The sequence below is a fragment of the Sinocyclocheilus anshuiensis genome, unplaced genomic scaffold (assembly GCF_001515605.1).
Source record: "Sinocyclocheilus anshuiensis isolate Anshui unplaced genomic scaffold, SAMN03320099.WGS_v1.1 scaffold12, whole genome shotgun sequence".
NCBI lineage: Eukaryota > Metazoa > Chordata > Actinopteri > Cypriniformes > Cyprinidae > Sinocyclocheilus > Sinocyclocheilus anshuiensis.
Window position 1 is genome coordinate 760,219 of NW_015555713.1, and position 22,365 is coordinate 782,583.

Consider the following 22,365-nt stretch of genomic DNA (forward strand, 5'->3'; position numbering starts at 1 on the left):
GAATTGCTTTACGCTGAATTGCCGCTATTTGAAAGTGAAAGTAAAATGTGCATGCCGCTTTTGCAAGCTATTTAAAAGTGAGGAAAAGAGGAAACGCCCCTGCCCCCACGGTGATACCGGTATTATCGGTGTTGTCACACATCGATTAACCGGTGGGAACATTTCCTCACCGCCACAACCCTAGCCAAGAGGAATGTCAACATTACCTAACTACTAACTAGTGTAGTTTAAATGTTTATTTAAAAAGTGTATTTCTACCCAGGGGCAGACTTACCCATTAGGCAAAGGTAGGCGACCGCCTTGGGCCCCCAAAAGCCAAGGGCCCCCTAAAATGCTTTTCATATAGGATATGCGCATTAAGCACGGACACGCGAACGTTTGCTGTTTACGGTGTTTATTACCACGACATCCGAGTCCGTGGCGGCTGCAGGTGTACGGCTGTACGCACTGTGAGTCCCATGAGCGCTCAGACTGATCTGAGATTTGCCCCGCAAACATTTCAGCAGTTATTTGGAAAAAAATGACTGGCCATCTCCTCATTGGATGTGCCTTTAGAGAGAAATGCACCGATTACATAATGAAAGAGTTTCTATTTTCGATTTGAATTATTTCATTTTAAAGTAGCAATTTAAAGCTTTCTATATATTTTTATCATGTCTGTGAGGCAACTGGCTGAGTTTAGGCTCATCATTGTGAAGCGCTCCTGTTCAAGCCCGAGACGGCAGAAAACGTTTGTTTTCTTTATTTTATAAACGCACAACGTTTTGTTGATATTGTGAGTGCACACAAATAAAACTAGACCCTTTACAGTTTAGAATGATGTATTACTTAGACAGCCTTTGCACACAGGCTTACGCTGAAAACAACAAAATGGAACCTCAAGGTTGATCTAGGAAAATGTGTGCAAATGTATAGGGCCCCATTCCTATATTTTGCCTGGGGCCCCCAATTCACTAAATCCGCCCCTGTTTCTACCCACTGCAGGAAAAAATTGTGGTATTATTTGTTGAATTAGGTTTTTTAATTGTGCGTAATTGACAAAGCCAAAATGTGGCATGAAATCCTTCCAACAAACATAAAAGTGGTTTACAAGCAGCCAGTCCTGACTCAACTAAAATGTAATGCAACAAGACGCTTCCAACAGTTCCCCCATCACATCCAGCTCCGCTCAAATACAGTAGAGGAAAAGACATTTAAATCAGTGTAGGTCACAAGGCCAAAGCCTCGCTATCAGTTTGAAGAGCCCCTCTATTGATCACAGATAAAATCAAGGTAAAACCATCGAGTGGTCGCTGTCGTTGAGCGAGCAATCAGCCTAAGAGTTCACACAAGCCTATCCTCATAAATAACCTGACTAACCCCAAGTGCACAGTAGAAACCGATGTCTTTTATCAACATTTACAAAATTGACTGAAAATATAAAGTCTGATAGATAATTAGTAGTAAATCATCTAGACAATAAAAAAGAATAGTTTATACATTTTAAAATATTGATTGACACTTTAATGAATTGCAATTTAGTCGATTTTTAGCATTTTAAATCAAATTGTGACAAACTATTTACAATTCAAAAATACATGTTTCAAAAACTGATGCATATGCATTGTCAGAATTTTTAATTGACACATTGAAATAAGTGAATTGTTACATGCCAATAATGTATTATGTATATTATTATTATTATTACTGAACTTATTAGTAATATTCATGATAATAAGCAACTAATAGTGAGAAGTGGTCCCTAAACTGAAGTGTTACCTTATTATTATATACAATTTTTCCAAATAAGTTGTTTTTTATCACCTGAAATGAGCTGCGACTTGTATTCCAAAAGCAACTTATATAATGAAATTAATATCAAGCATGCAAAACTTGCATGACTGTTTTTTATAGCACATTTGCCACACGCTGGAAATTTCAGTATCGCTTTAAATAAATTTGTTTAGGCTTGGTGTTTATAAAAAGTTGCTTATAATGAATGCCACTGTTATTTTTTTTTAATTCCTGTTCTGATTACCATTAAATTTGAAGGATTTGTTGGTGTGAGAAACTAAAATGCTTCTTTATAATGTCTGTAAATGTTTTATTTCAGTATTTACATTATTTCTGAATGTAATAATACAATGTAACTTATACACAGTGTTTTTGTTTCTTGTTTAATTAATCTGTAACAAACAGCTTTCAAGTGCATTTGACTTCATTACAAAGACTTCAAAGAGCATTCCTGAGCAAAAATAAAAATAAATCGAATTCAAATGAAATATCATGTTTCACTTCATATTTTTGATGCCCAACAAATCAGTTGAACCCGCCTGCAATGCGAGCTGCTCTGTACAGGAATGATGTGTTCAGGATGCTGCTGGGTTGAAGAGGTAACAGCCCCCACCTCCAGATCTAGGACACAGCAGAAAACTCCAGAACAGGTGGAAGAAACCACAAGCCTGCTGCCATTTCCCTCTGAGATGTTGATGATGAGCTTTAGGACACCAAAAGCAGCCTGAAGCCCTGTTCAGAATAAAAATCACTGAAGGTTGCTAGCAGACGTTCCTGCATTAACCAAATGCAGGAACTGTGTCATTTTTTGATAATTTATTTAATGCAATACAACACTCTTAAAGACCCCCTGTCGTGAAAATCAAGTTTTAAACATTGTTTACATGTCTGTCTTGTGTTGTTTTAATGTACATAAAATTGTATACAACCCTGTATAATTCGCTCTTCTTCTTCAGAACCAGTATCTGGTTGAAATATATACAGCGGAATTAATCCAATATTGCCATTTGCCATCGTGTAGCGTTTACTACTTCAGTTAAACTAGTGAAAGTGGAGCAGGAAGTCTGAGCTGGTGTGACTGGGTGGAGGTGTGGGCCGCGGACTAATTTGCATGTTCATGAATCGTGTAAACTAAATGAGGTAAGGTGTAGAGTTATATTCAAGCCATTTTAAGGCATGCAGCAGTTTTTTTTTTCCCCACAGGAACCAAACATTTAAATGTCATTTTGACTATCAAAGATGAGTTTTAAAGGGGTCCTATTATGCTCTTTTACAAAGTCTTGATTTTGTTTTGGGGGTGTACTAGAACAGGCTCTCATACTAGGATGTTCGAAAAACACATTATTTTTCACATATTTTACATTATTACAACACCTCTCTCCCCAGTCTGGCATGAACGACTCGAATAGTTCCTGTATCAAATGAAGGCACTCCTTCTGAAATACGAAATGTGCTGTGATTGGTTAGCTGGGCCAGTGTGTGTTGTGATTGGCAGCACTCGGCGCCTGGTCGGGAAATATCATGCCCCTTACCATAGCCCCTTAATCTGTTAGTTTACACCCACGGCGCCGTTATTGTGTTTTTGCAAGCGACAACGGTGTACCAGTTCTATTGCCATGGCGAAAGTTTGAGCAAAACATTCTAACTGTTCTGTCTTTGGCTGCACAGACGAGCACAGAACACTGTTTAGAGTCACAGCCTCAGAGGAGACAACAGAGCAGTGCATTTATTGATTTATTTACTGTATATTGCTAAATGTGATTTATTTCCCAGCTGTTTACCTTCACAGACATAACCGACTGTTTTTTGTAACTCGTGTGCGTTAACGTAAACTTGCGTGCGAATGAGAACTTAATTTAGTACTCACATGCTGTGACAGCCGCTTTCTGTCTGTGTGCTTCAGATGTGTGCGCTCAGAAAACCGTATATCAGAAGTTTAAACTCATATGGTTTAAAACGCATTATTTCAGCGTGATAAACGTGATTTTCATGCGAATCTCGTCAGTAAAGCGGCTTCTGGTGAAAATCGCATTCGATTTTTTGCACCGCCCTAATTTTGAGCTGAAATTTCACAGACACATTCTGGGGACACCAGAGACTTACAGTATATTACATATTGTAAAAAGGGGCATATTATGTCTCCTTTAAGAACCAATTTTTAACAGTTTCCTCGACTTTGACGGAACTTTCCGTCATTTACGAGATAATGCTTTCCCGCAATCCAGACGTAATCTGCACCAAAAATGGGATTTTCTCAGCTTTTTGTTCAAAATTTTGTTATTTTTTTTTAATGAAACTTGCCCACATTCAAGTGTTGATAAAATGCATGCAGCTAGAATAAAACTTTTGTTTGTTTGTTTAAAAGCAGAGGCTCTTTCTTTTGACATATTGCATGTTCAGATATCCATACAACAAAATATTCTGGGGGCCATGAAAATTTTTTGAAAATGATAAAAAATGCTGGCTGTGGCTGGCAACTAAAATAACAAGACCATAGTATGATATAATATTCAGTAGCTGATCCATGTATTATAACGGTCTTATTTCATTAATTCCCTAGGCCCTATAAACCAACTCCAGATCGGATGTTTACCAAAAGCGAACTCATTTCTACACTTTGGCAGAATTGAATTGAATGTTCAACAATTACAAAATATCATTCACATTATAAAATGACTTTGATGAGAAGACCTTCAGATGACAGCTGCTAATAGTCAATAAGACCTCAAAATGCACAGAACATTACTGAAGCTACTGACAGTCATAGTTTAATTTCATCAGTTGCGCAAGACTGTTGTTGCATATATTTTGCCTGAGGTATCGATTTAATGCCACAGAACTGCACAGAAGCCAACATTTTAGTATCTATCCACCCCTAATTCGAACTCTCCCTGGGAGCCGCCACATCGCATTGCTGCTCATCTGCATAATGTTGAACTCTGCTCAACTTTGTCAACACACCACCAAAGGTTGAAAACCAAAGACTCCTGGTTGTTTTGTCAGTGCAAAGTTATTTTTTTAGATGTGTGTGTGTGTGTGTGTGTGTGCTTCTACCCCACTTACACTCTGACTTCATAGCAAAGCAGACAAGAACAGATGAACTGAGAGGGAAGCCATCGACTCTAATAGCTGACATGCGGGCAATGGAGCATGGGCCTGTTAAATCATGTCTGTCTTTACTGACTCATCTCAAGGAAAAGATCAGAGCGTGTGTCACAGTCTGGGAGGAGAGAGAGAGAGACAGAAAGAGAGAGACGGATGAAGCAGGAAAGCAAAAAACAACACTTGAAAGCAAGTGTAGGCTATTGATGTCAATGCAAATTGTGTCAGTCTATTGCTGCATCAGCAAACGGTATTTTATTATCATTTCAGTGATTATTTTACCTCATTTCCACAGCTACAGGCAAATGTACCCGACAGATAAACCAAACTATGTCAAGAGCAAATGACAGACATTAGCGCACCGTTCATAAAGCATGCGGCAGCTTTGTGAGGTCGTCAGAGGTCAAACGCAGGGGATGCTGAATGGCAGCTGCTGAAACATTTCTTTATTCACGAGGGAGAAACTGAAATTATGTGCAGGAATGAAATGAAACCCCAAAAAATGTGGCTGCCAGGTTAACAGACAACATCTGCAAGCACTCATTAGTAAACCTGTGACTGACTTTTGACACCTAACCCGTTTAAAATCCTCTGACCTTGTTTTTAAGGCAGCAGTTTAACCCTTGATTAGAGAACAAGTGATCATAACGACAGACACCAATTACGAACAATAAATGCAGAACCAGTTTTTAATAATTGTTTTATTCCTGCTTTTTGGCCCAACAGGAAAATTCATTAGATAACAAAAGCACAGCATGCTAGGAATACATTGATAATAATATTAAAATGTATTGTGCCAACGTATTATATACACGTAATGTTGGGCTTTGTCGAACTGTTTAAACCAGGGGTGTCAAACTCAATTCCTGGAGGACCGGAGCCCTGCACTTTTTACTTTACTATATATACACTTTTTTACCACCGATATGTATACTACTTTAGCATTTATTAATATTTTGAATAAACTGTTATATTTTCAGATTTATTAATTTTAGTTAAATTTTTTTGTTTATTTTGTTATATTTCTATTAAGCTTTATTTTTTATTACATTTTTGGTTTTAGTAATTTTAGTACTTCAACAAATGTATTTTATTTTAGTTAGTTTCCAAGGCAACATTTCTAATATTTGCTTTTTTAAAGTTTTTAATCTGCTATTTATAAAAGCAATAAGCCCCATGAAGCCGTGGTTTACAGTGAATTTATAACAGCTAAGGTAGGGCTGTGCAATTAATCGAAATTCAGTTTCGATTTCGGCCTCCAACGATTATGAAAATACAGTAATCGAGATAAAGCCATTATTCCGCCCCCTTTCCAGCGGTGCTCTTTCATTCCTCCATAATCAGTAAAATCATGTAACAAGACTTTTGCAAAACGGGACGTGCTTGATTTATTTAAGTTGATTAAATTGATTTATGTTTTTAAAAGCGTGAAAGAACTTGCGCTTCCTCGGGAAGATTACTGTGGATGCGCTCAGAGACGGAACACAACACGGACATGTAAAGTCATCTTTTAGCGCCTAAACGGTCAAATATAGTGTTGGGTGATATGCTCAATTTTCATATCGTCCTATCGTCAGCCTGTGAGATTGCCGATACACAATATTATCGTGCTAATTTATTTAATTACATTGCCTGAAAGTGAACCATCTCCAGCGTAAGGCTAAAAGCAGCCTAATGTTTTTAATATGAATGTGTATTTAACATGATAACAAATTAATAGAAACATCGCAAGTTACTAATTATAATGCTTACATTTCCTCCGTTATTAAAAAGCAGCTACAGAAAACGAGCAAAGAACATTATATTACCAAAGAACATCATCACAAGCTCAGTCTAGCGCGAGTTTATGCACTTTAAAAACACACTTGTTATAATCAGTGAATTTACACTTTATGAGGAATACATCTCTTATACTTGCGTCGCAGGTACATCTGCACTTTGTTGTTTATGATGAGAGAACTCGCGAGTCAGAATTCAGTCAGCGCGCGCTGAACAACGGAACTCATCTGAACGCCTCTGATTGGCCATTGCATTCATAAGCTCAGCATAACTGTGTGTGATTGGTTATAATGCGCAACACTGTAAAAACGCAGAAAAAGAAATATAATGCAACAAATAAGCCCTAATATTAATTAGATGGTATTACTAGCCTGATAATAATAATAATAATAATAATAATAATAATCGTCTTGCTATCGTCAAAGGCATCAGCACTATTGTCTATCGGCACAACCCTAATCAAATACACACAAAAATGTGTCAAAATGCGGCGCTTAGTGATTATTCACGTAAACCCTCGCCGGTTATGTAATAAATTAATGTAAAGAGTTAAGAATGAAAATACTTGTGTAACACTAAATTGGATCACTGCGGCTCTTAAAGTGACAGCGGGCTATTTTCCTGCTGCGACTGTGTGCTTAATATTAATCAAACAACAAAAGACACATTCAAAATCACTCACTGCTCTTGACTGAAGGACTTTTGTAGCTTTGATAAGAAACAAAGGAAGTTTAATTCTTACAGTGAAGACTGTGCTGTTTTATTTTACATTAGGCTATTAAATTTCTCTAGTAGGCCGTTAACTGAATACTTTAGACTTGCATTAAAAAAAAACTTAAAGCGCAGTTTATTTCATTTGTATATTTTTTTATTCTATTGTATTATTTTGCTTTTTTATTACTGGCATTGTATTCCTTTGCTTTTTTTTATTACTGGCAGTTTAATTATTTTCAATAATTGAGGACCTTTTTTGTTGTTGTTTTTTTAACTAATATTAGTTACTCTGGTATTCTGCTGTGGTATTGAGAATTGTGACATTTCGCGGGTCTCTATAATGTAGATGTCATAGCAGCCTTAATTTTCAAATTTTACAGAAAAGATATATTTGATATACATCACTATCTTTGAATAAATCTTTCATATAAAGTTTTGGTCATATGGCCCACTAATAATAATTTTAAATAATCGTGATTACAATATTGACCAAAATAATCGTGCTTATGATTTTTGTCATAATCGAGCAGCCCTAAGCTAAGGGGAGTTGTTAGGCATGATGTGAAGCGTTATAAAACGGTTATTCCATATACGTAGTAAGGTTTCACAGAATAAAACAAATAAAAACCGTATTCTTCCACCAAACAACGTAGTTCCTCAGAAACCGTTGTGGTTCCAACAAAGTGGTTGCCAAGCAACACACAGAAGTAAACAAAGGTGTTTGTAGAGTAATTTACAACAGCTTCGAACGCGGCTCAACCAATCAGAATCAAGGACCAGAACTATCCGTTTTATAAATTTTATTTTATTTTAGGTTTATTTCAATTTATAAAAACAGTTTTTCAACGGTTTTCAACAGTATCATTCATGTTCGCAACACAAAATGCAGGACAAGTTACGTGCTGAACTTTACTACTTATTGCATTTTGAATCACTCAAGAGTACTGCAATAAAATCTCTTCATTCCTTTTGGAAAAAATGTTCCTGGTTATTTCTAGAATAAAGAGTCTTGGAGCATAATGACTCATTTAAGAGCTCTTCTATCCCAGGAAGATGTGCACATAGCCACTGGGCGTTTTTCAACAGCAGTGCAAACTCTTTGGCCCATTTGTGTCAGCGGGACAACGACCCCTCGGGCAAACATTTTGCCTCCCTCTCCATCTCATCAAAGATGAGACAGCCAATAAACAGAGCAGTCCTGCTCAATCAGCCTCTACGGAGGAAATTAAGAGTGAATGAAAAGGTCAATTCAAAAACGCTTGGCCTTTCAGCGACAGCTATCAGCCAATCAATGTTTATTCTGCAATATATTACAAGAAAAACAGCCACTGTTGTCCATTTAAGACAAACATTCTGCAGTCCAATCAGCTATAAAAAGCAAAACCAGAAGAGGAAAGTGAAAATGAGAGGATACAACACTTACCTTACTAATAATAAGTACATTAAAAAGAAAAATCGGGCTGTTCCTCTTATTGTGGCAGCAGGCAAAACCCCCCAAAAGTCCTTGATTTACAACCAAAAATACTTCAGTGTTAATGTGTGAGATCACCGTCACAAAGTCTAAGCTCCTTAAAAGCCAGAGAGGACCATACTGATATATTTGGTGTCTTAAAGCATTGTTAAAAGCATGATAGCACTATCATAATGCGTCTGAATACATGCACTTACTCCTCCTGACTAATGGACCAAAATTCATACACAAGAGGACAGTGTTTAAATCCACTCTGGTGCATTATTTCACAGCATTCCCTGCCTCTTTGTATGTCCATCACAAGGTAAAAACAAGAAAAACTTTCCAAACTGAACACAAACTAGGCCTGGACGATATGGCCAAAATTTATATCACGATATATTTCAAGTCTAATATAATCCAGCGGGCTGTACTAAAAGACACTGCGGGCCGCCAGTTGCCCATCCCTGGTCTAGCTCTACAGACCAACAGATAACCTGCGGCTTTTCTACATCACCACCGTTTCCAGACATGTTGATATTATGCTAGATGTCATATTTTCTACATGAGAGGCTGATAAGCTCAAAAGATAACAAAGATAGAGAAGTTCTTAAAAAAAAAAAAAAAAAAGATATGAACAGCAATGTGGCATCAACAGGTACTGAAGTTGGAGCCACTTTTGCATAAACACAGACATCATCACACAAAAGGCTACATAGCAGATGTACTAAAAAACACACTCAGAAGACCTTAGCAACTGCAAAGCATCACCTTTTCAACCACCAAGAACCCTGCTGCATTGTGGCGGTGACTTCTGCATGGGCAAACACCACTCGCGTTTCATCTCAAAATGTAAATCTAGTTTAAAATATAATGCTGACAGAGGATATTAAAGATAGCCTATCTCGCTTCTGGATATTTTACTTATGGTCTATTTTTTGCACGCTTTGAAGAATCACTTCCTCATAAAAATCAGAGGCGCAAATAGAAAAAGAACACACAGCACTAAACATCTTGACAAGAACATGTAAACAAGCTCCTCTTTGGGGATTTCCATTAGACTGCAAAGAAGAAGAGAAGGAATTGTGGGAAGTGGTTGAATTTGGAGCCAGTAAGTGTCCTAAACTCATGATAAAGTAACTTGATGTTTACTGCACAATATTCCAACAAACACCAAAGCGCAATGGTTGTTGGGACCGTGTGAACTAGCCCATAAATGCACCAATAAAACATGTCAGAGAGATTCAGAACACCTCGTTGACGAGGTTGAGCAAACTGTGTTTTTAAAGATAAAGTTGTCATTGTGACTGATGATCAACAAAATTGAAGACAGTTTCTCTTATTGTGCACAAAAGTGTACTTTCTTCCTGATGCCATTTCAAAACAACAAGTGAAATTTAAGGGATAATTCACCCCAAAATTAGAATGTCATTCCAAACTCTATCTTCAGGGTTTCTGAGGGTCTTAAAAAGTCTGGATTCGCCCTTCCACAAATTAAGGCCTAAGAAGGTCAAAAATCAGAGCAGAACATCTTATTCATAAATTCATAAAGTTATAGCACTACATTTTTCTCAGTACTTTTTGTTTTGTTTTCCAATACAAATATCTGAACTTCCTTAAGTCAAGATACATTTACTTGAGCAACCCTCTACGCACACCTTGGCAATATAATCGCCATTGGCTAGTAAATTTTTCTGTTTACTCGGCAGACTGAAATACTTATATATACAGTATCTCACAGAAGTGAGTACCGATTTTGTCAGGTTTTGCTTACTTTTGGGTACAAATTTCTCCCCAAAATATGATTAAGTAGGTACTCTCACACACACACACACACACGATTCCACCCAATCAGCTTATCTTTGTGAATGAATGCATTTAGGACTTGTGGTGGTGTTTAAGATATTGTTGGTCATAGGTATTAGTAATTATTATTAAAAGATACTACTACTACTACTATTATTATCTGCTGGGTTCATGAATATTAATCACGTTGTCAGCGTTCGCTCGAACTGATTTGCTGAAATCAAAAAAGGGACGGTAATAGATGAGTGCCAGCCAACGAGAGCTGTTCGCGCATTAGCTCCGCCCACTGCCGAGAAACCGGCATATCTTCTGCTTGTTCTTAAAAGCTGGATAATTCTAAATGAACTCTGTTATTTTGACAGGAAAATACAACAAAGAATATGGTTTACATGTAGCGCGTCGATTCAGCGTGGATCGTTTGACGGAGAGCGAAACTCTCAAGCGCTCAGTCAGCGTGTTTATCGAGTGAAAATCTGTGTTGAACGCCTCTCACACACATACTGGCGTGTAAAATCTAAGAATTTATTAGCCAATGGCTAATGTTAGACATTATTTAGTCGCCCAGAGTAAGATTTAGTCGCATATGCGAGTGATTTACTCGCAATGTAGAGGGTTGTGAGATGAAAATTGAAGATATGAACTTAGTCTTGTTTTCTAAAACACTGAAAAAATGGAGCTTATGTTTAGAGCAGGAACAAATATCTGTCAACGGGGAATGAAAACTTGTTTTCCCTTCGAATTAAGATTTCTGAGTTTTCTGGGCCAATTGACATTTTTTTTGTTCTTGCTTTTATCATAAACTCAATTCATTTTGATCAGTTTCTCAAAATATGTCTTGTTTACTATGTCATTTTGCTTCTCAAGTAAATGTATCTTGATTTAAGAATCCAACACAAAGAAGAACATTACTTTTTTTGCAGTTTTTGCAGAAGAACAGTATAAGTTATTTCCACATTCTGGAGGTTGGGAGCAGAATTCAAATAAATTCAAATAAATAAAATAAAAAGTCAGAGATCTATTGGAAATTGTTTTTTTTTCTTCCAAGTTTTAAAGCATTGATATTACAAGACATTTAGATACTAATGTACCGTGTTCCATTCAGTTCTTTCCTTAAATTTCTATACTTGTCTTAAAAACGACAAATAAAACCCTACCTCTTCATAAAACCTGCAGAAACCCTGTTCTTTTGCGAGAAAAAAAAAGTTTTGAAAAAGTGTTTAAAGTTACACTGACAATGTTGGGCCCATTGACGTTCATTGCATGGACAAACACAAGAGAAACATTCTTCAAAATATCTTCTTTTGCATTCCACAGAAAAAATACAGGTTTGGAATGACATAAGGGTGAGTACACAAAGATGCAATGTTAATTTTTGGGTGAAGTAGCTTATTGGGTGAAGGCATAAGAGACTAAATAAAGTCAGGCATTTGCAATATAAAACACACGAGAACATGTGATTGCTTGTTGTATTATTCATCACTACACTTCTGTTTTGCATGCATTATCCATCCATCACTATAATCTGAAGTCAAGTGGGGGAAAAAAATCCCATAGAGGACCAGACCAACGCCATAATCTTTCCGGTTTTCCTCCACATTAATTCAGGACGAGGTTCATTTAGTGGCTCTGCCGTCCCATTGCAAAGACAAAGAACTGATGATAATCTCGGCCACTAATCAAATCAAAGGAATGATGCTGTTGACATGCTTATGACAGGCTTATGCACGCATGATGCATGAAAGATGCCCCCAAATTCAACCTGAGAGATTAGAATGATTGCATTTAAATCTTCGAGCACTTGAGTACAAGCCCTTTCCTCTGCACAGCTGATATGTTGCAATCCAGTTTAAAGAGGGACAGCTTGAACTCTCCTTAGGAAGGAGAGAAGGAAAGATCGCAGCGTTACATAAACTGGACAGCCACATACAGCTGTGAGGTCTGGCCAGATTAACAGATGCTGTGCTCGAGATTAGCATTCAGACGCAAGAGGAAAGAGAAATTAGGTGCTTGCGTAAACAGTCATTCTGAGAAGCTGCTGTTTGGATGGAAGAAACTGCAGAGATATCACAAAACAGATGAAATAATGACAAAAATATCTTGAAATTAACAGGAACTTGCCCTTGAAATCAACAAATGGCTTTTTGTTCATGATTTCCTCACTCATACCTACAAATGCTCTAAAATGCGTTTCAATCTTAAATGCTGAACGCTATAAACTCCTTTATGAAACGACAACATGATATTTCTCACCGTTTGTTGACAAGGTTCAGCAAACCGAGTTTTTGAAGACAAAGCTGCATTATTGTGACCAGTGATCAGCAAAAATTAAGAAGGTTTGTCAATGTGCGCTAAAGTAATCTTCCAGACGCATTTCAAAACACAATAACGTGAAATTAAAAAGACAGCTCACCCAAAAATTTTAACTGTGTCATGATTTACGTGCTCTCATGTCATTCCAAAACCATATTTCTTCTGCTTTCATTCTTCTACAGAAAACGAAAGATATTTTGAAAAATGTTTCAGTGTTTCCAGAAAAAAAATCATACAGGTTTGGAACGACATGAAGGCGAGTACATAAATACGCAATATTAATTTTGGGGTGAAACATATTAGAAGTGAGAAATATCTTGAAATAAACAAGAACTAGTCCTTGAAATCAACAAACTGCTTTTTGTTCATGATTTCTTTACTCACAACTACAAATGCTCTGAAATGCTTAATTTCAAACGCTGATCGCTATAAACTGCTTTATGAAAAATTCCTTGCGTTTTTCTTCCAAGTCACTTTAGACAAAGATATCTGCTAAATGAATACATAACCATGGCCACATATCACCATATAAATATATATATATATATATATATATATAACTACTTCCTTACATAATAATCCATCCGAATTCACAAAACCGCAAATCATTTTTCCTGGCATATGAACAGAAGATCAAACAATCAAACTAATCAATAACTAACAAACCAATTGGTCCAGATGCAATATGGCCTGTAAGTACTGTTACAGTAGTTAATTAGTAATGAGACAATAAGGCACTTACAGACATTCTGTAATGTCAAGATCAAGATAAAAAGCCCCAACTACGTGCTCACGTGGATCTATATTAACACACATTAAATAATCATGACTTACCTTCAGTACTTCCCCACGTTTAAAACTCAGCTCATCATCTGCAGTTGCTTTGAAATCATACTTGGCAATGGCCTCCATGATTCAGCCTGACGGGCACCTATGTGGTAAGGTTCAAAGCAGTGGAAAATGCCTCCTGATGCAGTTTATATCCCTGTTGTGGACCAGAGGACCAGACAATGAGATCTCAGTTGCGATGAAGAGCACAGATCCAAGAAGACACAATGATCTCCACCTGCCTCTCTCTCTCTCTCTCTCTCTGTCTGTCAGCCCCGCGTCTCTCCTCCCGTCGCGATCCTCATATAAAGATCACGGCGAGAAACCTGCGAACAAAATACTTTCAGTCTTTCAGAAAATCCGACAGGGCTCGATAGTGTTGATCTAGTGTTCTAGATAGTTCAATGGGCCGCGCCCCACGATACAACTGGCATTAAAAAGCAAACGCTCCCCATAAAGAGGAAGGAAACCCGTCTGCTTGACGTCTCAAGCGGCCAATTACGCGCCGCGGCTAGAGCGGACCGTCCAATCAGATTAGCGCGTCAAAACGGCGTCAGCCAATCAAAGCCCGGGAAGAGGCGTCAATACCCAATTGGCTTCGCGCCGTCTGTTGCTCGACCAATAAACGGTCAGAATTTCGCAGCGTTCGCGAACTCAAGGCTCGATAACGTCATAGCGCTTTAGAACGTGCACAGAATAATATTAGATTTTTAGCAAATATCAAGAATTGCGCAGATATAAGTCAACGTGTAAACGAGCTGTAATGTGTTAACGATATCAGATTTCTAGCGGAGAAAATTGCGTAAATGACACCGGAAATGCTTTGGATGTTATTTAAAGCATACGACTGTATTATCGTACATTTTAATCATATTGTTATCTTACATAGTAAGGTTACTGCAATTCAACAGGCAGCATTTGACAAAGACGTTTTGTCTAACGCTACTTGAATCTTGAAACAAAGACTTACCATCATATAACAGAACCATATAATCTTTACAACATTCATACAAAATACATATAAATTTAAACGTTAATAAGTAAAATTGTTTACCATTATATATGCATTAACGCAACATAAAACTAACTTTCTAGATATTATATTAAAGTTTTTAAAGTATTTCTATTCATAATGCATCGTTTAAATAATAATAAAAAAATAAACATGACTAATTCTAGTACAGTTCCAAAGGTTCTAGTTTAAAAATCATGTTAAAATAACTAAAAAACAACAACACGAGGCTGAGTTTCTTCTGTCAACATGTCTAGAAGCATAAAATCCATGATTTCGTGACCATAAATAATAGCGAATAGTGGTAATGTATAGAAGAGCACAGAGGCCTTATGGCCTTTGCTCATGTTAACGTGGAAAAAAACATTGACGCTGGCAGTCAGAGAAAAGCTGTAGTTTCATATACTCACTCTTGAAAACAACTGTGAGGGCCAACACTCGCTCTCTCGTTTTCAAGAACTCAGAATCCACTCTAATTGGTCTTTAATCGTTGATGAGGTTGAGCTCTTGTACCGAGCCCGACTTGAAATGGTGAAAAATTGCTGTATTTTCTGTTTGTTTCCGTTTCCTCTTTGATTCAGCGACGTCCGCGAGTTCAGCTTCCGCCTGCCCCTAGTGGACGAGTTGTGTCATTACACAATTTATAACTGATTTCAATGATGCTCAATAGGTTGCAGCATAGCGCCATCTTCTGTCCAAACATCAAGAGTGTCTTAATATTACTGGAAATAAACAACTTCCAGAGTGTTTGACAAACTGTCTTGATTGTTGAAGCTCAGAACATCGCTTGAAACTGAATCATATCCATATGTACACTAATTCATACACAATGTCAGAATCAAATGGTACAGTGTATTATTTCATGTGTCTATAGTCTACTTGTCATTACCCACTGCATTGTTGTGGAGCTTGTATTCTACATTATCCTCCTGAGAACCAGAAAAAAAAGTTTTGTGAATGAATTTGATTTATTTTTTTTTTATTTTTATTTTTTTTGTCATTACATTGGTTGGAGCATAAGAAACAAATGGAGAAAAAGCATTTTTGAAAAAAATATATTTTATAGTCTTTGATTTTATTCATAGTTTATTCTATATCCTTTGTAGAGGACGCCAGGTCTAAGTTATTCAAAAAGATAAATAGACATTAAAAGGCATGTATATAGTCAAAAACAATGTTTTATTTTTTATTCACCAATCAGTTGTTAGGTTTCAGGCTATTTTTAGCCAAACTTTGTACAAAGATGATTCACAACTATGAAAGAAATAACATAATGATTTAATATACTTCTGTACTTTATGGAATATGTGCATAAAATGTCCATAAACTGGTATTCCCATTCTGTACAATGTCTATACCTTGTATCTAATTTGCATATTAATGTGTTCTTGCATATTAATGAAAAAGAAGTGTCATAATGGGAGTAATAACTTGGCAACATTTTCATAAGAGTATCTCATATTTAATAGAAATATTGATCTATAATTTATTTCCCTATTGACTTGTTATGTCTCCCTCAAAATGCCTGATTAACATGATGTTGTCCTGGTGTCCTCTACAGAAGACACGTATGAAAACTATGACCTGTTTCATGATAAAAAGTCATATTCCGATTTGAAACCCCATAACATTTCTCTGAGATGTTTATTTATGACAAACAATTTGAAAATTAGCCACATTTAAATGATAATTACAAAACATGATCATATTTCCCTATGAGTGCTAAATTTGATCATTCTGTCAATATCAGTCATATCTGACAGGAATGAAAACGAGGATATGAGGGATAAACTACAGTGCGCCCATTTAACTGTACTGTTGATTAACAACATACCGTTTGTTGAGCTAACGAAACGTTCATCTGAGAAACACTTTCAAAACTCCATAAAACAGTTTTGAAAATTACATGATCTGGCCTTTACACAGTGCGTGTCATATTAAAGACTGACAGTCTACCCTCACAGCCTCGCGTCTAACCTGATTAAGCTATATAATCTCTATATTGCCAAAGAATTATTTTCAAATGATGCTAAATCAGACCAAAACCACGGCATGTGGTCCACCTGCAAAAATCATCCCTCAGCCTTAGCTAGTCTTTCAAAGAGGCTAAATACCGATTGAGTGTTTAAAAATAACTAAATAATGTACTTAATGAATCATAGCCCCCTTTAAACCATAGAAGGATTTATTATATTAATTATCATATATACACACATTTTTTTTTCCGTTTTATGGTTATGTAATAATAGGCCTACCCAGAATTATACCTTCGGCCATGCGCACATAAAAATAAAAAAATAAAAATAGCATTCACTTACAGTGGATATTCAGATGTTTACAAGACTCAACGTTATGATTAATACGTGGAATATTAATGTGTGTAATTAATGGCATAAAGTTGATGCATGTACATGACACATGACATTCTGACTGAATTTTTTTTGTAACGTGTTGTTGTATTTATCACTTTTATGCAGGGTAAACAGACTATTAAAGAAAATACATTGCAGCTCATTTAGGCATAGCTGATCTGCTTCATATGTACGCTTCACGCGTAGGCTGATCAATCCCTGTAGCTTTATAGCAAAACAACACTTAGTGCTACACTCGTAAACATGTTTCCACTTTTCACTTCAAACCCAGCCTGATTAAACCGCTCACTAATTGCAGGGACAGTCCCAGTGAGGAAAGACGTGCAAATGATGCGGTTGAAATGACATCCCAAATGGGATTAGTTGCTGTAAATGGACTCGAACTTCCAGTTCTGTGCAGTTTCTGGTTTCTTTAAACCGTGGTGTAGCTGAAAGTGCCCAGGTGGATGATGTTCGTCACGTCAGCAGGATCATAACCATCAGGCAGCAAAGCAGACGCTACATCGAGCTCGACTCTTCAGGATCACACATAACTCCTTTTTCCAGCAAGGCTCACAGATGTTCTGTGAATTGGCAAGGAACGAAAGCCTTAACCTCTCCGGAGAGACATTTGAAGCAGTCCATGAAGCGTCCAAGTGTGCATTAGCGCACATATTGGCGATGTTGGAGACCACGGTTCGTTTAGAGCGCGTTTGAGGAGCTGTCAACTAACTAGTGGCACGCGTTTCAGAGGACCAATTCAAGGCAGAGAGAGACCTCTGTAACTGCAGTGTTCCTCAAACCACTGGAGATAATCAGATAAAGGTAGGTTCATGATAAATGAGATGACATTTGATGGGTTACACAAACAAAAAGTGTTTGTGGACATGTACCATGTCATTAGTTCATCATGATATTTAATATGAGAATACCATGTTCCTTTAAGTACCATGTAAATACTATGGGAGTGGTTTTCAATGCTGGTCCTGAGGACCCACCGCTCTGCACAGCTATATCTCTGTATATCTCTCTTATCTGACACTTAGTTCAGCTCAACGAACTGATGATCTGAATCAGGTGTGTTAAATAAGGGAGGCATGCAAAATGTGCAGAGCGGTGGGTCCCCAGGATCAAGATTGAAAACCGTGTACTATGGTATATGAATATTGTTTTGTTTTTTTTCTTGGCAAGGGTATATATTGATATGGCAGTTAAAAGGAAAGGCACTATTACATTTTCATCCACAAAGACCCATTTATACTATCTGAGAAAAATATTAAGATTGATTTTACATAAACGTTTTAATTGTACTAAAGGCTAAATAGATGATTCAAATCTTATCCTGAGAAATTTTATTTTGTTTGTTGACTGCATCTTTTTTTTCTATTCAGTATAATATGTATCAATTGTCCTTATTTTTATTGTTCAAATAATTCTGATTTCATGATTAACCGGATATAAAGTGAGAAAATATTATTTGGTAAATAAAATTAAATTCGGTAAATGTATTCAAAAATCGCTGCATTAAGCATTTAATTAATACTTTACCATTTTAACTCGGACGCCCTATAAAATCTTTGTATTTTTTCCTCTTAAAATTTCTGTGGACACACAGCACCCCCTTGTGGCCCCCTGGGAGTCCCCAGTTTGAAAATCTAGGGAAAATCTAAAAATGAAGATCCCAAAACACTGCTGTCAGTAAAACAAACAGACAGCAGGCAACAGTAAGCATGATCCAAAAACAAACTCCAGTTATAATCCTGAAAAGCCTAAAAGCTTTGGACAAATCCATAAGATAACTAGTCTTTTTTCAATGTCCAGATTTGACTTTACAAAGATCTCAGTAAGTGTTGAATATACCTTTAAATATGTAACATTGTTTTGAATTAACTTATGTAGTCAGATATTGTAACAACTATTTTTAAATTACTTCACAGTAAGCATTTTTCCTCAATATGTCACTTATAATGGTTTGAAACATAATCATATCTCGAATGACAGATAGAAGCCTGTTATTAATAACGTGTGTTTTGTGTTTTATGGTAAAGTTTGTGATGGATTTCACCATGACCCCTGCTGAGAATTCCAGTGATGAGTTTAACTCATCTCAACATTTAAATGCAGGTAAATATATAATATTTTTTTCTGGCAACCTGAATGTGTGTCATGCAAACTCACGATAATGTTCAGTCATGTTAAATAAACCCCGGCAGGATGATCAGGAGACTGAGACGACCTGAATCATTTTGACAGGGTTTATTGTGTGATAATATCCTTCTTATTACTTACCACATAATGCCTAGTAATATTGTTAAAATTAGTTTATGTGAAAATAATGAGACCACAGCACACAAGACATATGGTTTTATTTTTTATCCACGGTATGTATATAAAAAAAAAAAGATTACCAGGGACAACTGTCAAATACATCATTTAGTGGTTAAATATTTACACTACTGTTCAAAAGTTTGGATTGTAAGATTTTTTAAATGTTTTTGAAAGAAGTCTTTTACACTCACCAAGGTTGCATTTATTTGATAAAGAATACAGTAAAAACAGTATTATTGTGAAATATTATTATATTTTCAAATAACTGTTTTCTATTTGAATATAATTTAAAGTGTAATTTATTGCTTTGATGGTAAAGCTGGATTTTCAGCATCATTACTCCAGTCTTCAGTGTCACATGATCCTTCAGAAATCATTCTAATATGCTGATTCTTATAATTTCTTATTACCAATGTTAAAAACAGTTTGCTGCTGAATATTTGTGTGGAAAATGTGATATATATTTGTTTGATGAACAGAAAGTTCAAAAGATCACTATTTATTTGAAATGGAAATCTTTCGTAATATTATAAATGTTATAAAACTATTTATTTCTTTAGAAAAAAAAAATCTCACTGACCCTAAATGTTTGACCAGTAGTGTATATGTACAGTGGGTACGGAAAGTATTCAGACCCCCTTAAATTTTTCACTCTTTGTTATATTGCAGCCATTTGCTAAAATCATTTAAGTTAATTTTTTTTCCTCATTAATGTACACACAGCACCCCATATTGACAGAAAAACACAGAATTGTTGACATTTTTGCAGATTTATTAAAAAAGAAAAACTGAAATATCACATGGTCCTAAATATTCAGACCCTTTGCTCAGTATTTAGTAGAAGCACCCTTTTGATCTAATACAGCCATGAGTCTTTTTGGGAAAGATGCAACAAGTTTTTCACACCTGGATTTGGGGATCCTCTGCCATTAATTTAAGGGGGTCTGAATACTTTGCGTACCCCCTGTATATATATTCTCAAAAAGCTTGTTTGAACTCTAAAATTACATTTAAAAAAGAATGAAAATGAAAATGTATTTTTTAAATGGTAAACTAAAAAAATACTCTTTTTTTTTTTTCTTGCAGACACTGACGAACAGTATCACAATGTTCTCATGCCAAGCATTTATGGAGTCATCTGCTTCGTCGGTATAATAGGCAACTGCATCGTCATCTACACCATCGTCAAAAAAAATAAATTCAGAGCGCAGCAGACGGTGCCTGACATCTTCATCTTCAGCCTATCTATCGCAGATCTTCTGTTTCTCCTAGGCATGCCGTTCCTCATCCACCAGCTGGTTGGAAACGGTTCGTGGTGTTTCGGTGCCACCATGTGCACCGTTATCACGGCGCTGGACTCCAACAGTCAGATCGTGAGCACCTACATTTTAACGGTCATGACTTTGGATCGATACTTGGCGACGGTTCATCCCATCCGCTTCAACCACATACGCACTCCATGCGTGGCTGTGGCAGTCGTGGGCCTGGTGTGGATCCTCTCGCTGCTGTCCATCACGCCGGTGTGGATGTACGCCGGCCTCATGCCCCTACGGGACGGATCGGTGGGATGCGCTCTGCTCCTTCCCAATCTGGCTACAGATACATACTGGTTTACTCTCTACCAGTTTGTGCTGGCGTTCGCTTTGCCGTTGGTGATCATTTGCGTGGTGTTTTTCAAGATCCTCCAGAACATGGCCGCCACGGTGGCTCCACTTCCCCAGCACAGCCTTCGCGTGCGCACTAGAAAAGTCACTCGGATGGCCGTCGCCATATGCCTGGCGTTCTTCATTTGCTGGGCGCCTCATTACATCTTGCAGTTGGCACATCTGAGCGTGCAGCGGCCCAGTTACGCCTTCCTGTACGCCTATAATGTCGCCATTAGCATGGGCTACGCCAACAGCTGCATCAACCCGCTGCTCTACATCATGCTGAGCGAAACCTTCAAAAGACAATTCATCGTAGCCATCCGTCCAGCGCACAAAGATTTCCGGGTTGATCCGGCAGATGGGAGTGTCAGTCTCCGTCTGGTCCCTGACGGAGCGCAGCAGTCTCAGTCCTCCCGCGAGCTGCTGCCGGTTACCGTGGCTGTGCATTGAAACGGCATTGACTCATGCTCAACTCATTTTTGTGTCTATAATAGGCATGCAGGTGAAAAGAAGTCATGAAGAGTCTTACAGAATTGCTCATTAACAGTTCGTGTGGTGTGGTGAAAGAGATATGAAGTAGGCCTATACACAACATTTTTATACTGCAGTGATTCAATACCTTGCAGTAGCATTTACAGCCATTTGTTTTCTGTAAAATAGGGCTACTTCAAAGTCTCTTTTGCTCACCAAGTCTGCATTAATTTGATACATTTTGTCAATTTAAAACAACTGTTTCCTATTTTAATTTTGAAATGTATTTACTCCTGTGATGCAAAGCTAAATTTTCTTCATTGAGTCTTCAGTGTCACATGATCACATAGAAATCATTCTAACATGCTGATTTAAAAAAAAACAACAACAACAATATGGTGAAAACAGTTGTGCTGCATAATATTTTTGTGGAAACTGTGATGCATTTTTTTTCAGTATTCTTTGATGAATGAAAATTCAAAAGACCAGCATTTATTTGAAAGAGAAATCTTTTACTTTTGATAGAGTTAATGTGTCCTTGATGAATAATATCATTAATTTCCTCTGCAGCTAAATAATTTTATCCACTCACATAGAGGCAAATAAATATGACAGGTCTATTTTCTCCTTATGTCCACAAATGTCACATTTTCTACCTCAAAAGAAAAAAAGAAAAAGTATTGTAAAGTCACTGAAAATGGTTCGTCTGAGCTGTTCTTTTTTGTTGGAAACACAACTCTAGTTTTTGATGTCAGTGTAAATGTGTATGTGATGTTACTTGTTTTTGATATTACA

The 22,365-nt window shown here is 36.9% G+C and overlaps 2 protein-coding genes across 5 annotated transcripts in view; one reads left to right on the top strand and one right to left on the bottom strand.

Annotated features, from left to right (window-relative positions):
- LOC107672145 (growth factor receptor-bound protein 2-like) overlaps positions 1–15,343 on the bottom strand; it is a 55,325-nt gene extending 39,982 nt beyond the window's left edge. The window contains exons 1-3 of one of the 3 annotated variants that reach the window (XM_016465245.1): positions 15,185–15,343; positions 14,001–14,088; positions 13,769–13,919 (exon numbers count right to left, since the gene is read on the bottom strand). In XM_016465245.1, the coding sequence (XP_016320731.1) occupies positions 13,769–13,846 (78 nt within the window). In that variant the 5' untranslated portion in view covers positions 13,847–13,919; positions 14,001–14,088; positions 15,185–15,343. Of the gene's footprint in view, positions 1–13,768; positions 14,231–15,184 lie in introns of those variants that run through there. The other 2 variants (XM_016465244.1, XM_016465246.1) reach the window with 2 other exon arrangements.
- Positions 15,344–17,381: 2,038 nt separating this feature from the next.
- Positions 17,382–21,735, top strand: LOC107672125 (melanin-concentrating hormone receptor 1-like). 2 transcript variants are annotated; one of them, XM_016465210.1, is made up of 3 exons: positions 17,382–17,950; positions 19,174–19,249; positions 20,540–21,735. In XM_016465210.1, the coding sequence occupies exons 2-3, from the start codon at positions 19,180–19,182 to the stop codon at positions 21,547–21,549; spliced, it is 1,080 nt and encodes a 359-aa protein (XP_016320696.1). In that variant the 5' UTR covers positions 17,382–17,950; positions 19,174–19,179; the 3' UTR covers positions 21,550–21,735. The 2 variants fall into 2 exon arrangements, with proteins under 2 accessions (XP_016320696.1, XP_016320695.1); XM_016465209.1 differs by lacking the exon at positions 17,382–17,950 and adding an exon at positions 18,214–18,280.
- The last annotated feature ends 630 nt before the right edge of the window (positions 21,736–22,365 follow it).